Source organism: Cebus imitator, unplaced genomic scaffold (assembly GCF_001604975.1).
Source record: "Cebus imitator isolate Cc_AM_T3 unplaced genomic scaffold, Cebus_imitator-1.0 Scaffold495, whole genome shotgun sequence".
NCBI classification, from domain to species: Eukaryota; Metazoa; Chordata; class Mammalia; order Primates; family Cebidae; genus Cebus; species Cebus imitator.
In genome coordinates this window covers 1,331,482-1,348,070 of record NW_016107810.1, presented here as the reverse complement: position 1 = coordinate 1,348,070, position 16,589 = coordinate 1,331,482, and the positions used below count along the sequence as shown (strand labels likewise).

At 56.9% G+C, this 16,589-nt stretch overlaps 1 protein-coding gene and 1 long non-coding RNA gene across 7 annotated transcripts in view; one reads left to right on the top strand and one right to left on the bottom strand.

The window, feature by feature from the left end:
• Positions 1-10,349: 10,349 nt before the first annotated feature.
• LOC108292587 lies at positions 10,350-14,524 on the bottom strand. The gene is made up of 2 exons (XR_001820335.2): positions 14,297-14,524; positions 10,350-12,776 (listed from the first exon to the last, which is right to left on the bottom strand). It is a non-coding gene; the product is annotated as an uncharacterized LOC108292587 (long non-coding RNA).
• Positions 14,525-16,127: 1,603 nt separating this feature from the next.
• Positions 16,128-16,589, top strand: part of CFAP46 (cilia and flagella associated protein 46) — a 123,004-nt gene continuing 122,542 nt past the window's right edge. For 3 of the 6 annotated variants that reach the window (XM_017513566.2, XM_017513568.2, XM_017513564.2), the window contains exon 1: positions 16,131-16,407. In XM_017513566.2, the coding sequence (XP_017369055.1) occupies positions 16,359-16,407 (49 nt within the window). In that variant the 5' untranslated portion in view covers positions 16,131-16,358. Of the gene's footprint in view, positions 16,408-16,589 lie in introns of all 6 variants that reach the window. The other 3 variants (XM_037733136.1, XM_037733135.1, XM_017513567.2) reach the window with 3 other exon arrangements.

Sequence of the window (16,589 nt, the reverse complement as noted above, 5' to 3'; positions counted from 1 at the left end):
CTCGTCATGTGGTGGTGTGAACATCTGTCAGGGGAGTAAAGAGCAAAGGGCGTGAGGGGAAGAGGAACCCAACACAGGCCGGGCGTCCAGGGCCAGGAGGGGATGGCGAGAACACGAGGCCTGCGGGAGGGAGGACGCTGGAATCCAGCCGTCCCTGGGAAATCAACTCCAGCAGCTATTCAAAAGGAAGAGGGCCTGGGTGCCACCAGTGCCTGGAGAGCTGGCGCGGAGCCGTGCCCTGGGCAAGCTCAGAGCAGCTGGCTCTGCAGGGGCTTCGGCCTCAGCTGCTTCCCGCGGCTCCCCAGTCTCGCTGCTGCTTTCCGGAGGGTACACAAGTGACACCCAAAAGTACTCCCTAAAGGTGACCCTGGGCTGGGAAGCAGGAGCTCCTGGGTCCTCCCACTCACCTTCCGAAGGGCCCTGCCCAGCCTGGTGGCTGCAGGTGTCCCAGGGGGAGGTCCTTGTGGCTCTGCACAGCCTGTCACCTGCCCGTGTGAAGCCGGTGAGGTCAGCGCGAGGTCCCGATTTAGCTTCTGACTTCATGGGTAGAGTTGTGACATTTTCTCTCAAATCATCGCATGCTGCCACAGCTGACTGATCTTGCGTTTAAACAGCCACCCGCTGTGTCCTGGCGCTCGGAGGAGGTTAGGGCCTGCCTGTTCATACCCAGACTCTGAGCACACGGGGCGCGCACGGAGAGGCCTTCAGAGCAGGACGCCTAAAATAGCACCGCCATGCCCTGCGGGCGCAGACCTGCCCAACTCTTTCTTCCTGAGCTCCAGGAAGGGCGATTGCCCCAACACCCCATCGCGCAGGATGCTGGAAGCCCTGGGGTGAGCCACACAGGCAGCTTCCGTGTTCTGGGCACCAAGATGTCCTAAGGGCCCGCCGGGTGCCATGGACCACCTGCCCCACACACCAGGGCCCGTGGGCGTCCCCAGCAGATCCCTCCCCAGCCTCTCAGCTGTCCAGATGGGCTCGGGACCCCCGGCCTCAGCCCCCAGACACAGGCAGGACCCTCGGCGTGGGTGGGGTCTCTGACTTGTGGATGGAGAGACCCAGCCTCGGTGGTCAGATGTGGGGCCTGCGTTTATCCAGGAAGGAGCTGAACCCACTGGACTTACCAACAGCCCCGCAGCGCCCTCGGGGTCCTGAGCTCAGGACACAGGTGTCCACCTGCCCCCGCACACCACGTGTGGAGCTCCGTCCTGTTTGTGGGAGCGTGAGGCGGGCTGACCTCCCAGGACGGCAGAGAGGGAGCAGCTGTGAAGTGGGGAGGGAGGGGGTAGGGCCCTGGGTGTCCTCCTGGCAGCCCCAGGCCTCAGAGGAGACCACGGTGCCTTCAGGAGCAGGACCCCCGGGGACTCGATGCAGGATGTGGCAGAGGGGCTTTCACAGGCCTGTGGGTGGGCACAGGGCGGCCTGGCTCCTTTTCTGCCTTCACTCTGGTGGATGTCACTTAACCACAAGCTGATTCCTCATGGCGCTCAGCGGGACGGGAGACTGTGTTAGCGCTGCAGGTGCAGGGGCAGGCCCACCGCGAGGGGCTGACGAGGATCTGACCGGCCCGGGGACCCAGGGACCGTGGGCCCAGCACTCAGCTGCACTGAGGGATGGGGGCTCAGATGAGCAGCCCAGCGCTCGGCCCCACAGCCCTTCCCAGCCAGGCCTCCGATCACCCAGATGGAGACAGGCCACCACCAGCAAGGCCGGGATGACGGGAACCGCCTTCAGGGCCAGGCAGGCAAAGCAGGAGCAGCATGCCCAGGCAAAGGCACCCAGGCCTCCACACCGCCTCCTGGTCCTGCAGCTGCCAGGCGGGCTTCGTGCTCAGGGCTGGGTCCCTCAAGAGGCCCGTGTGTGTGCCAGGTTGGGCGCCTGGCACTGGCCCAGCAGGCACTGCCCTGCAAAGCATCGAGGTCCCTCCAGGCACACTCCACCCCAGGACCGGTCAGGCCCGCTGCAGGCCTCCTTCTAATCTTGTGACCCCAGGGGCTCTGGTCCCAGTGAGATGAGGTCACCACTGGTGTGAAGGCTCCATCCCTCCTCTCCCTCCAAGGTCCAAGGGCTGGAGGCCTCTGGAATCCCCTGTTTGTTCCACAAACATCCCTTGAGCCCCTCCTGGTGGGGGATGAGCAGGTCCTAGGGGCAGGAAAACCTCAGGAACCTGGTGGCCCATCGTGCAGTCCTGCAGCAGAGGGAGAGCAGACGTCCTCAGCGCAGGCCTCACAGTAAGCCCCAGGCCGCAGGCAGGAGGGGAGGTGGGACCCCTTGGAGGGGAGCCGGCCAGGGGAACCTGGGCCAAACAGGCCCACCAGGAGAAGGAGCTGCAGCCAGCAGCACCCAAAGGGGAGGGGAGGGGCCCAGCATCAATAAAAAGAAAGAGCTGAGCTGGGAATGGCGGGAAAGAACTGCACAGACTTAACCCAGGACAGTGCAGCAGGGGAGAGGGGCTCAGCCCTGAGCGCAGTGGGACAGGCAGGTGACTGAGTGAGGGACATTCCTGGGTGAGCTGAGCGAGGGACAGTGCTGGGTGAGCAGCCAGGAGCCAGTGGAAGGCCCAGTGGATGGAAACCACCCCCTCTGCAGGAGCCCTGCCAGGCCAGTGTGGGGGGAAAGGAATTTGATGGGACATCCAGTGGGGGATGCCCAGGAAACTGACTCTGCTTGATTCTTGATAAAACTGGGCTGCACGGCAGAGGACAGGGCCCGAGGCTGAGGCCTGATCTAAAGGAGGCTGCGGAGGCTCTGGGGGGAGATCAGTAAGGGGGTCGATGAGGGAGTTGGCCGCTTCCCTGCAGGAAACGCCGCCTGCCGCCAAGGTTTCCTCAGCCACACGTTTGCCTTTTTACTTGTCTCTGGAGAGGTTTGGCCCTTTAGGGTTTTTATGCAGTTGTGTGACCGCCCTATGGCGGTCAGAGCTGCTTTATCAAGACAGGGGCCTGGCGGTAGAGGAAGAGGAATTCACACAGAGCGGCTGTGCTGGAGACTGGGGCTTCGTTATGACTCACATCAGTTCTCTGAAAACTCGGGGACCAGAGTCTTTAAGGATAATTTGATGGGCGTCGCACCAGTGAGTCAGTGGGGTGGGGGCCTGACTGGTTGGCTGGGGGTTGAAGCCGCAGGAAGTCGAAGCTGCCGTCTTCTGCGGAATCAGTTCCTGGGTGGGGGCCACAGAACCGATTGGCAGTTTCAGGCAGGCACTCCCGATTGTCAGAAATAAAAAACCAGAAGAGGCAACTCAACAGGCCGTTGAGGCTCACGGCAGTGACGTCCCGTTCAGGTCAGTGGGGAAGTTGCAAAGCTCATGACCTCCGGAATCATGACTGGTAATATTTAGAACCAGCCCCGTCATCTTTACTTGGTGGCTGGTGGCCTTACATTCGTTTTACAAGAATAGTTTAGCTTTTGGGAGGGGCTACTATTTAAACTATAAATTCCTCCCCAAGGGCTGTTCAGCCTGCGCCCCGGAGTGGACAAGGCCGGCTCGGGTGAGGAGAGGAAGCCGGTCAGGTCTGCGGCACTCGGGCCATCACGCCCGTAGTTACGGCTTCAGGGGCAGCACCAGTTGTGTCCGTGCATCTTTCCTGGTCTCAGGTTTCCAGTCATTCCTCAGGCAGGATTTGACAGTTCTGTTTTCTTCTGGAATGCTTTGGATTTATTTTTAAATTTAACTTGATTTTTCCAGATGCATTTGGTGTGAGCGTGAGGTGAGGCCCAAGCTGGCTCGTCCCTGTACTCCGAGCCCCACTGTGGCGTGCCGTGGGACTGCCTGCTGTGAGCAGGGCTCTTCTCCCGGCACTTCGTTTCTGGGTGGCTCACCGTGGTCTGGAGACTCCAGCAGCTCCACTGGAGGGTTCACGGCTCTCGAGCAGGGCTAACAGCCTACCTGGATGAAATGTCTGTTACTGGATAGGACTAGTCCATGCTTGCTTTTGCTGCAGAATTTGGTTTTTGAGACGGAGTCTCACTCTGTCACCAGGCTGGAGTGCAGTGGCACGATCTCAGCTCACTGCAACCTCCGCCTCCTGGGTTCAAGCGATTTCCTGCCTCAGCCCCCCGAGGAGCTGGGACTAAAGATGCGTGCCACCTGGTTAATTTTTGTGTTTTTAGTAGAGATGGGATTTTGCCATGTTGGCCAGGCTGATCTCGATCTCTTGACCTCATGATCGGCCCACCTCAGCCTCCCACAGTGCTGGGATTACAGGCATGAGCCACAGTGCCTGGCCTGCAGAATTCTTTTGAATCCATTCATATTTATTTTTCAAAATAAAACTGAGAATGAACTTGCCCAGTTCTTCACACATGTGTACACACACACATGGCCACACATGCATACATACAGAGATGCACACACGTGTGCGCACACAGACACACATGTGTACGGACACACACATACAGAGACATGCACACGTGTACACACAAACACACATGGACACACGGACACATGTGTACATGCAGACACGTGTATGCACAGACATGTACACGTGCACACAGAAACACATGCATACACACGTGTACACACAGACACATGTACACACACATAGACACACACGTGTACACAGACATATACACACAGACACACAAGTGTACATAGATACACATGCGTATACGCACAGACACGTGTACACACACAGAGACACACGTGTACACAGACACATGTACACACACAGAGACACACGTGTACACAGACACGTGTACACACAGACACACACACGTGTACACATACTGACACACTCACACACTCGTACATACATTGGCTTTGGTACGGAATTGCACTAAGTGCACCAATTCACTTGGGAATACTTAATATCTTTGTAATACTGAGTCTTTCCACCCAAGAATGTGGCAGTCCTTCCGACTCTTCCCTTCCAGTCGTCAGTAACATTTATGGATTTCTTCAGGAATATCTTGTAGTTCCTAGGCTTTGTATCTGTGCTGCTGTGGTTATTTCTCATTTTTCTCCTAACTGGCCATTGCTTTCTTGGAAGTCTGTGGCTTGTCACCCTGTGTTATGCACGTGGCCTCAGGGCACCCTCTGGTCAGAGATCGAGTCCTGGGTGTTCAGTGAGCGGCCTGACCACCCTGACACAGCAGCGCCTTCGCCTCCACTTTTCTTGTGTTTGTGCCTCTGAGTTCTGTCTTGGATCAGAAATCTCGTCAAGGGCACATAAGACATCCCTGCCTTGTTTTCGACCGTGAAGATGGCCGTAAGGTTCTCATTAAGTGGGATGTGGCACACGCCCATTCATTCCTAATTTACTTGGCGTTTTTACATGAGAACGGGTGCTGGATTTCATCAAGTGCATTTTAGATGTCTACGGAAGTAATCACACTCTTCCTTTTACAGCTAGCAGTGGGAGGAATTAGAGTCAGCAGTGTCTGAGTGCTGAGTCGGCGGCTTTCTGGGAGATCCCGTCCGGTCCCGATGGGCATTCTTTCTGATACGCGGTCGATTCTGCTGCCTAAGATCCTATTTAAGATTTCTACATTGACATTCACAGGCAAGATTGGCTTGTCGCTTTCATTTTTTGTGCCACCTTCATCAAAATTGAATGTCAACATTATTTTACCCTTGAAGATTAATGTTGAGACTTCCGTCTTTTCCTGTGCTCCGGAATCTTTTCAAAAGCAACAGAGCTGCCATCTCCATCAAGATGCTGCGCGTTTTCCCTGTGAAACTGTCTGGCCTGATTTTCTGGGCGGGGGTGGGTCATTCTTAGGAGTTTTCTCTATTTCTTCTGTGGTCATTGGTCCTTTGAGAGATTTCCTCTCTTTTAGGGGGAGCTTTCATACTTATGTTTTCCTGGAAAAGGTAAAATCCATAACAGCAAAGTGCTGCCCGGGGATTCTTCATTTTAAACGTGTGTGATGTCTCCTTTTCCACGTGTTATTTTACGATTTGCACTTTCTCCATTTTTCTTAATTAGTGACAGTCTGATTGAGGCTGGATTTATTTATTGGTGCTTTGGTTCTTCTGTTTTCTCATTATCTTCCATTTTATCTTGTTAATGCCTCCCTTCCTCTGTTTTTTAGAACAGTGCCATTCTCTTATAAAACCTGTGTTGGATGTTTGAGTTAGATGCATGGGCTATAAACCAGGGACTTCTCCTCTGAGCCCTGCCTCTGACACTGATAAGCAACAACTTTCCTTCTTGCTATTTTTTGAGGTACTCTGTTTAGTTTATTTAAGTTTTGGGTTATTCTTGAACCCAAGAGTTGTTTAACACACAGGCGTTTTATTCCGTGAGTAGGGCTGTTAGCTTCCAGTTGTGTTTTAACTGTCTACTTGTGTTGTCTTATTGTAAGTCAAAAATGAAATTCTAAGCCCCCCACATCTGAACGGACCCCTCCTCTCAGCTAAGGGCATTCCAAGGTCAACCTGAACACCTAGTTCAGGCCACTATGGGAGCGGGGTGTGCCTCCTTCTCCCTCCGCCCTTGTGTATTACTGATAGAACAGACTCTTTAACTCGGATAAGAAACGTTTACCGTCTATTCTCTCTGAAGCCTGCTACCTGGAGGCCTCATCTGCTGATAAAACCTTAGCCTCCACAACCCTCATCTTAACCCAGACAGTCCTTTCTATTGATAATAACTCTTTCAACCAATTGCCAATCAGAAAATCTTTGAATCTGCCTGTGACCTGGAAGCCCCTTCCCCTTCTCATTGATGTGCACATCTCACCTGAACTGACGGGGGCTCGAATCTCCCTGCAATCTACAAAGCCAGGCTGTGCCCCAACCACTTAGGGTGCATCCTCTCGGGGTCCCCTGGGGCTGTGTCACAGGCCGTGGTCATTCATATGTGGCTCAGAATAAACCTCTTCAAATATTTTTCAGAGTTTGACTCTGAAACAGCGTTAGCGGTGACCAGCCAGAGGCGAGTGCGGAAGAAGAAACGCGTCCTCACGTGGCGCCCGCCTCCCCTGCTCACCACGCACCCCGCGCCTGCTCTGACCAGTGTCCCCAGGGGTCTGGGGTTTGGGGTGGAACCCACCACACCTGCTGGTTCACTATTTTCTCAGACCTCTTTAAAAAGAAAAAAAAAATGACCACCATGAAACTGTTAAAGCACCTGGTAATTAAAGCAAGAAAAATCAAAGAAAAAGTCAGTGCCCAAAGTTAGGACTGGGAAGGTGAGACCGACCACAGACGGACAGAGGAGTTACAGCACCCGTCCTCGGGTCCGCAGATAATGTTTTGCACAACTCTACGCTAATGATGTGAAAGCCAGGAGTCAATGCAGCTTTTCAGGACAATCCGCAGGGGCAGGATGGACTTGAGACGGCCCAGTGACGGGATAAACCAGGAAGGCTCTGGGTGGGACCTCCGCTGAAGACAGGCCTGCGGGTCCTCACTTCCCAGCAGGGCACCCGCAGCCATGTCAAGAGGACGCACCCTTCCTTCCTCCACGGGCCTCCCAGGTTTTTCGGCTCTCCAGGGCCTGCATGGTAGAGGGCAGGCTCCTCCCACCCCGCCGCACCTGCACCCCTTCCTGCACGCCGCCCTCTCTCTCTGCACACCTTAGCTGGGAGGGAGGAGAAAGAACAGGGAGTGTGACCCCTATCTGTGGGATTTCAGGACATTGGCAATTGTCTATTCTAAATAAAATATCCAGCCCCCTCTGAGTGGTGTCTAACTTCCACACTTAGAGACTTTTTCCTCTGACTGAAGCAAAACCGTGTTGCCACTCACGTCTCAGCGGTGCCAGCGCCAGGAAGGGGTGTTCCTGGAAGGCTCTGCACATCAGGCTGCACCCCCCCAAGGGTGGAAAAGAGTGTGGTTTGGAGTCCTCATGCTGCAGGGTCACGGCCGCTGAGCCCAGAGGGGCTGCCTTCGTCCCATCTGAATTCCACGATCTGGTCAGAAGAGCACTTGCCACGCTGAGCAGATGCTCCAGCAAAGCCCGGCGCTCTGGGTTACAGGAGGTTCCACAGCAGGCAGCAGTGGTCTGCGGTGGCTGAGGTCAGAGCAGAGGTGCCCCAGGGCAGGGTGGGGCCGACTGGTAGGGGCACAGGGGCCTCCGTGGGGTGACAGGGTGGTGTCCATCCTGAGGGTGTGGGTGACCATGTGTGCATACTTTCAAAACTCAGGGAAACGCAACGCTTACCACCTGTGCGTTTTGCTGCATGTAAACTGTACCAAAATAAAGGAAGCAGTAAAGGAGGAGGGAAAAGGCGGGTCTGCGATCTTCGTCACCGACGCTGGCTTCCAGGAAACAAGCACTGATCAAGACAGATGGGCACTTGTGGTGGCAAAGGTCACGACCCTCGGAGAAGCCCCAGCAAACTTCTGTGCTCCAAAGGACATGGAACTGGCATCCGCTCAGAGCGACAGAGCCAGAGGGTGTGCGGGCAGAGCCAGGCGGGCATATCAGAGGCCCACGGCGGGCAGAGCCAGGCGGGCATATCAGAGGCCCACAGGGTGTCATCAGTAACACAGTTCTAACCAACGGGCATCGAACGCCTTTCAAGTGCCCACAGAACAATCCCACAAGTGGACTTCTCATATCTACGCCCAGAGCAAGCCTCGAATTCCAAAGCACACACGCAGCCAGGCGACGCCCAGCGACCGCACAGTACGCCTGACTACAGGTTAAAATTGTTCCCTGTCTTCTTAGGCTCTCTGCTGGGACCTGCAAATTAAACAAAAGACGGCCTAGAGAACGTTGATTCGCACACACACTCAGGAAGAATGACTCAAAGCAGCAGCTAGAATGTGGGGCTGAGAAACCATCTTATCAAGCGGGGGGGCAGGACCCCGAGGGCCAGCACGCCGGGCAGGTGAGCGAGGAAGACACAGGAAGCTGGCGGAGGGCAAGGTCCGCTTGGGGAAGGTCTGTGCGTGCGATTTCTCATCCCTGTGCCGACGTCCCATCTCCGGTGCCTGCACATGCTCGGTCTCCTGGTACCAGAAGCCTCCTTTCAAGGGGCTGTGATGGCCGAGTCCTTCTGGAAGATTCTGCTTTCAGGCAGATAAGGCTGCTGTGGAGAAAGTCCCCTCCTGCACAGTGGATTCCCAAATGCTGTTGGCTTGAAATGATCCTAACGCCACAAAGTGTGATCTGGATCCCTTCACAGACCTGCACATATACACACGCATGCATGTGCTGACACGTATGTACACATGCACAAACACATATGCACAACAAAATAAACACACACATGCATGTGCTTACACATATGTACACATGCACAAACATGCACACCCAAATAAACACACACATGCATGTGCTCATACATATGTACACAGGCACAAACACACGCACACTCACACACATGCATGTGCTCACACATATGTACACATGCATAAACACCCACACCCAAACACATGCATGCATGTGCTCACACATATGTGTACATGCACAAACATGCACACCCAAATACATACCTGCATGTGCTGACACGTATGTACACATGCACAAACACACACACCCAAACATATACATGCATGTGCTGACATGTATGTACACATGTACACCCAAATAAACACACACAGGCATGTGCTTACACACATGTACACATGCACAGACCTCATATACACACATGCATGTGCTTACACATATGAATGCATGCACACCGACCTGCGCATATACAACACATGCATGTGATTACACATATGTACACAAGCACAAACACATATGCATACCCAAATACACACATGCATGTGCTGACACACATGTACACATGCACAAACACATGTACACCCAAATAAACACACACACGTGCTTACACATATGTACACATACACAAATACAGACCTGCACATATACACACATGCACATGCTTACAGATATGTACACATGCACACAGACCTGCACATACACAACACATGCATGTGATTACACATATGTACACAAGCACAAACACATATAACACACCCAAATAAACACACACGTGTGCTTACATGCACGCACATGCACACATACACTCGTGCACGTATACACAAGCACACATGGACATACATACACACCTACACAGTACACATATACATCCACCTCCACATGAACACGTATGCATACCTATGCTTACACACACACACGGGCAAACACACATGCACGTACATCCACCTGAATACACATAGCGCATCACTTACACACATGTGCACATATACAACCACACAACACACTCATGCATGTGCTTACACACATATATGCATGCACACATAAACATTTACATGAATACACCGTATATATGCTTATGCACACACATATACATGCTCACATATTCACATACACACATGTGCAATACACATACAGGCAGCAAGTGCACACGCAAAGAAACGTACACACACACACACACACACACACACACACACACTTGCTCCAGATGAGAAAGAAAAGTCCAGCTTACAAGTTCTGGCAAACCTTTAAGGAACATGTAATTACAATGCTGTGAACACGTTCAGGAGCATGGAAGTGAAGATCAATTCCACATTCTTTCTTTGTTTGAAAAGAAATCACCGAATCACCTTCCTTATCAATATCAAGGCACAGATTCTTTACCAACAGACGCACACTGAACGCAAGTGACTGAGAGAGCCCCTTGCAGCTGGGGGAGACACACGGCCTCACGGACGCCAGTTCTCTTTAAATCAACCTGTGCCAGAGAAAATGCCAGCAGTGTGCTTTTGGCTTTGTGGTTTGTGTTTATTTTTTAAACTAGACCAGATGTTTCAGCATTTACATAAAAATAAACATGCAAATACAGTCTTGCAAAACGTTGAACAGCAAGGCCTCAGAGAAGAGAGTGCCACCACGGATGTCAAAGCCACCCTGAGCTGCAGCAGCCTCAGCGGTGGTGTGGGGCCCGCCGGGCCCGGAGTTCAGAACGAGGCTCTGCTCTAACGACGCAGCGAGGCTTCCAAACTATCTCCAGGTGAATGGGTGGATGGTTAGCTCATGACGCTGTACGATGTAACTGCCATTCCTCAGCCGGAAAGGGATGTAATGTACACAGCACCTGTGCACAGAGTCTTCGGAACGCAGAGGGAAGGCAGGTAAGCATTAATTAAGAGCTGCAGATTCATCAGATAAAAATCTGTGACCCCAAGTTGGGTGCTGGGATGCAGCAACGCTGGGGTGCTGGGGTGCTGGGGGTCATGGGATGCTGGGATGTTGGGGTGCTGGGGTGCTGGGGTGTTGAGAGGCTAGGACGCTGGAGTTTCGGGGATTATGGTGATGGCGGAGATGCTGACATGCTGGCGTGCTGGGATGCTAGGGATGGTGGGAATGCTGGGGTGCTGAAATGCTGGGGTGCTGTGGATCCTGGGGTGCTGGATACAGGGCTGTTGGGAATGACAGCAGGTGTTCTCCCCCTGTCTTTTTAGGGCATGTGCACACTGCCCTCAGGTATCACTCTGGAAACTGCGAGAACTCAGCTGCCGGGTTGCTGATATGCTCCACGTTCAGGGGCTGTCCCTTTGGAAAGGTGCCTGAGGAGGTGGGGAGCCCCTCTTTTAATCTTCCCTGTGGGGTGAAGCTGCTTTCCCTGAAAACATCAGGCCCCCCTCCCAGCTGCTGGACCCCACGGTGTGGTCTTGGTCCCCTGGGGCAGCGCTTTCTGCCTCTTTTGTGCTCTGCCGACCCCCAGAGCCGGGCCCTGCGCAAGTGGTCGGTGATGTCCGTGGATTTGAGATCAGTTCCCCTGTGCCTCCCCAGGGGAGGGCCACACGTGCACACACATGCACACACAGGGTCACACAGGACCATGCTTACATGCCACATGCTACACACAGGCACTCTTGTGTATACATGGCACATGCTGACACTGACACAGCACACAATCAGTTCACACCCACCCCTCCTGCTGACACACACTCACACATGTGCACCCACCACGCCCTCCCCTAGTGGGCTCTGGGGTTCTGCCGACTGTGGCTGGGTGGCCATTCTGTGGCCTACACTGCTGTGTGGCCCAACACACTGAGGTGGCCTGGGGCCTCTCCCAAATTGGGGAACAGCTCTTCCCCGTTCCCTGGGCCCACATTCTCCTGCAGGCTCCGTGGTCCCTGACACGTGGGGGTTCCAGCCCAGCCCCCTTTCCCGGACTCCACGTTTGGGTTCTCAAGCCATGAGGGAAGTAGCCGTGCCGGCACCTGCAGGCTCCAAAGTGAAGCCAAAGCCAGCAAGCACTGCCGGGCCAGATGCCAGCCGGGCAGAGGGAAGACACACAGGCCCCTGGGGCAGCAGCGCGGGTCCGCTGCCAGCTGAGTTTGTCATAATGGGGTGCAGCTTAAACTGCCCCAAGACTCTGCCTTTCTGGAGGGGCCACCAAGCCAGGGCTGGGCTCCACCTGGCCATTTGTGAGGTGTGCAGCTTTGGGAGCTGGGGTTGACCCTTGTGGTTTAAACAGCTGTGGTGGGAGGATGTGCAAACGCTCCTAACAGGGGACTTCCTTTTAGTTTTTCCCCGGAGAGCCTGCTGCCAGTGCCCTGTACCAGGGACCCTCGGTGCCTCCCCGCCTCCACCCGCCCCCACTTCTCCAGCTCCTCTAGGGGAGGCGGCACCTCACTCTTCTGAGTGCAGCTGGGGAGAGCCAGGACCCCACAGCTCCCCACATGCTGCCTGCCCCCGGCTTCTGCTTGCCTGTCCCCAGGAGCTGGGATTCCAGGTCAATTTCAACTAAGTTCTCTTTCAAGTGCATCCACCCCCGAGGGGTTTAATTACTGGCCCCACCTGCGCTGGAAGAAGCTGTGTCTTTAACTTCTGTTCTGCTCATTTAAATATATTCCGAGATGTTTTAAAGAACAATTCAATCATCTTCCGGGCTTTCACCTGGTGAAATTACAAATATTCAGAATTCTCACCAACTTCTGGTTAAGCAAGTGGCATGGGTGGAATTGTGTCCCCCTGAAACTTTTATGCCAGAGTCCTTGTCCCACAACCTCAGAATGGGGCCTTATTTGGAGACAGGATCTTCACAGAGGTGACCGTTTAAAGTGAGGTCCCAGGGTGGGCCCTAAACCCCACAGCTGGGGTCCATATAAATCAGGTACATTTGGACATGAAGACACAGACAAGATGAGCACACCTGGCCATGCAGGGCAGGGGAAGACGGCCACACCCAGCCACGAGGGGCAGGGGAAGACGGCCACACCCAGCCACGAGGGGCAGGGGAAGACGGCCACACCCAGCCACGAGGGGCAGGGGAAGACGGCCACACTCGGCCATGCAGGGTGGCCTCAGAGGAACCAGCTCCGGCAGCACCTCGATCTCAGCCTTCACGCCTCCTTTCTCGCTGTTTAAGCTGCCCGTGCAAGCGCCCCGTTATGACAACAGAAGCAGGCCTCTGGGGGCCAACCTGGGAACCCAGACACAGACACCATCTCTACCTGGCAAGATAGGGCTGCGAAATGAGAGAGGAATAGATCTGGTCTCTTCTCCTGAGACCGGGCACAGGGCTCCAAAAACCCTCTGAATTTCCTGGGTGATGGCAGCAGCAGCTTTTGTTCAAATGAGGTGAGGCTTGGTGGCTCCTGCAGGGGGGCTGGTCACCAGCTAGACCAGCCAGGATTAGCACCAGCAGCTCTCAGCCCTGCCCCCCCCTCCTCCAGGACCACCCACCAGCATCCGTTGGGCCCATAAGAATCCCTGAAGGACCATCAGGAGCAGTTCTGGGTTGCCAAACACATCCACGTGCCAGGAGGGGGTGCCCCCCACTCCACGGGGACAGAAACTCCTGCACTGGGGACCCTTTCGGACCCGGTCCTGTGCCCTTGTCTGCCTGGCTGCCCATCTGGGGCCTTTCTGGTCTCCTTTTCCTGAGTTCTGTGAGAATTTTGTGTTGCCCTCTTGGTATTCAAGGCTAATGTATAACTAGAAAACTGAGTTTTAATATTTAATCTCCTTGGATTTGGAAAAGCTCTTACTACATTATGTTTGAGAGATATGTTCTCTGCGGGAATGAATATTTTATCAAGGCTGTACACATGTGTGGAGTCTCCTTACCAACAGAGGCCCATTTGAGAACGGAGTCCGGGAAGGAATGTGGCCATTTGGCAGGGATCCGAGGCTGCCAGCTCCGGACGCAGTGGGGCTCCGGGAGGAACAGCTGACGCTCAGGTGTCAGAGCTGTGGCGAGGCAGCCTATTTGAGCCAAGGTAGGTGTGCGTGTCTGTCACGCGGTGATCATATTTTACATGTCTATCTGCGTACGTGCATTACAGCATGCTTTGGCTTTAAAAAATGCATCTAAGAAAACTTGGAATGCTTGTCAATAACCCACCCCCTCCCACCTGGGGCAGGAACAGGGCACCCCCATAGCAGACTCCCCTGGGGACTGCACTCCCACCCACCCTGAGAAAGCCGCGCAGCTTTGACAAGATACATTTTTGTTCTTTCTCACAGGAGACGGCTTGGGACCCAGCAGCTGCCCCAGGCGGGGACCCCAGCTCCTGCCTCGAGCCTGGGGCGGTTCCACCACCTGGCACAGAACGGCTGCTTACGCCCCCTTTTTTGGAGGCCACGTTTCCACCATCAGAAAAAAGGAAGCACCACAGAGGGGGGCCGCCCTCCCTTGGAAAACACCCCCCAACACCGCCTCGCTCCCTCTGCCCCCCGGTCATGCGGCCACACCTGGCTGCCAGCGAGGTGGGAGCAGGGTCGCCCTGCGCCCAAAACCGTCAGGAGGAAGAAAGGGGGAAGGTGCGGGGCCCGGAGCAGCCCCCACACCCCGAGGGCCCCACGGGACCCCACGGCCCTCCCCGGAAACGGCTCCGAGGCCCCCTGGGCCGGCTCCCCCGCCACGCGGCCTCGGCTTGGCCTCGTCCTTCGCCCTCCCTGCACCTCCGTGCCCGGCCCCAGAGGACGACCCCTCCCCTCCCCCCGTGCCTCACCCGTCCTCTCCCCTCCCGGCCTGACGTCCTGGGCCTGCAGTGCCAGGCCGCCACCTTCCCGGCCTCTCTCCCAGACCCACCGAGCCGGAGAAGCCAGGCCCTGCACCCCGGGGCCTCCAGGCCAAGGCCAGCCGCGGAGGCGCTTGGCTCGCGAATGGGGCTACAGGGACCTGCTGCCCCCGCCCCCGGCACCCCCGCCCGGCTCCCCTTCCCCTCTCACGCTGTGCCCCTCACAGGTCCTGTGCCCTGGGCCCCCAGCCTGCCCTGACTCCCGGCATTTGCACACCTCCAGGCAGCCGAGTACGCCCCGCACCCCCCTCCACACTCCCACCCCCCCGGACTTGGATCTCAAACCTCTGTGGGCGCCATACTCCTGACACAACCTGGTCTCCCAGGGCCTCTCCCGGGGGGTCCTCTCCCAGGGGTTCCTTTCCCAGGGGGGCCCTCTCCCGGGGGATCCTCTCCCGGGTGGTCCTCTCCCGGGTGGTCCTCTCCCGGGGGGTCCTCTCCCGGGCGGTTCTCTCCCGGGGGGTCCTTTCCCAGGGGCACCCTCTCCCGGGGGGTCCTCTCCCGGGGGGTCCTCTCCCGGGCGGTTCTCTCCCGGGGGGTCCTTTCCCAGGGGCACCCTCTCCCGGGGGGTCCTCTCCCGGGGGAGCCTCTCCCCGGGTGGTCCTCTCCCCAGGTGGTCCTCTCCCGGGGGGTCCTCCCCCAGGGGGTCCTTTCCCAGGTGGTCCTTTCCCAGGGGGTCGCCCCCGGGTGGGCCTCTCCCAGATGGGCTTCTCCTTGGGGGTCCTCCTCCCCCACATGGGCTTTCCCTAGAGCTCCCCGAGCGTGCCCGTCGCCGGGTGAGTCGCGGGCACTGCCCCCCGCCATGACCCAAGTCCTTCATCGGCCAAGTCTCCAATTCGGGTCGTAGGCGCCGCCGGGACAACCCGCGGCTTCCCGCTCCCTGGGAGGCCGCGGCCCTGCGTCTGCTCCCCCGCTTTGCCCCCGCCGCCGCCAGGTCTCAGCTCGCGCCCAACCCCGGCGGCCCCTCCCGTCCGCAGGCCCGCATTTCCCCTTCCAGGCGCACGGCAGGGGCAAATCACCACTCGTGAAGGGGATGACGGAATGAATGAACGAACGAACGAACGAATGAATGAGCGGCCGAGAGCAGGCGCGGGGGACGCAGGAAGACGTTCCCCGGGTGGGCGGGGGGTGACCCGCGGCCGGGACCAGAACCCGGCACACAGGAGCCCGGAGCTGGGCGAGCACGGCCCGCGCGGACCCCTCGGCGCCCCACACCGCCCCGGATCCGCAGGAGTCGCCCCCCGAGTCCTCGCTCCCGGGACGCTGGCGGGGCCGCGGGCGGGCGCGGGCGCCGTTCGCCTTCCGACAAGTGTGGCCCCGCCGCCGACCCGTAGGCCGCCGTCCGCGTCCTGTTCGGTCTCCAGGCAACCGGGGCCGGCGGGCGCGCGGAACCCAACCGGCCCTGGGCGGCAGGGGGCACCGCGGGCCCGGAGGGGCGGACGGGCCGGGCGCCATGGACCTGGTCATCACGCAGGAGCTGGCCCGCGCCGAGAGCCAGCAAGGTGGGCACGGCGGCCCGCCCCGCCCGGGAGGTGACCCCCGAGGGCCGCGGCGGAGCCTCCCCGGGGTCCTGAGGGGTTGGCCGGGCGCGCGGGAAGGAGGGAGCCGGTCTACCGAGGCGTCGAGACCGCTGCTCCCGGCAGCGCCGGTCCTGACGGTGGCCGGCCGGGGTGGGGGCCGGGGT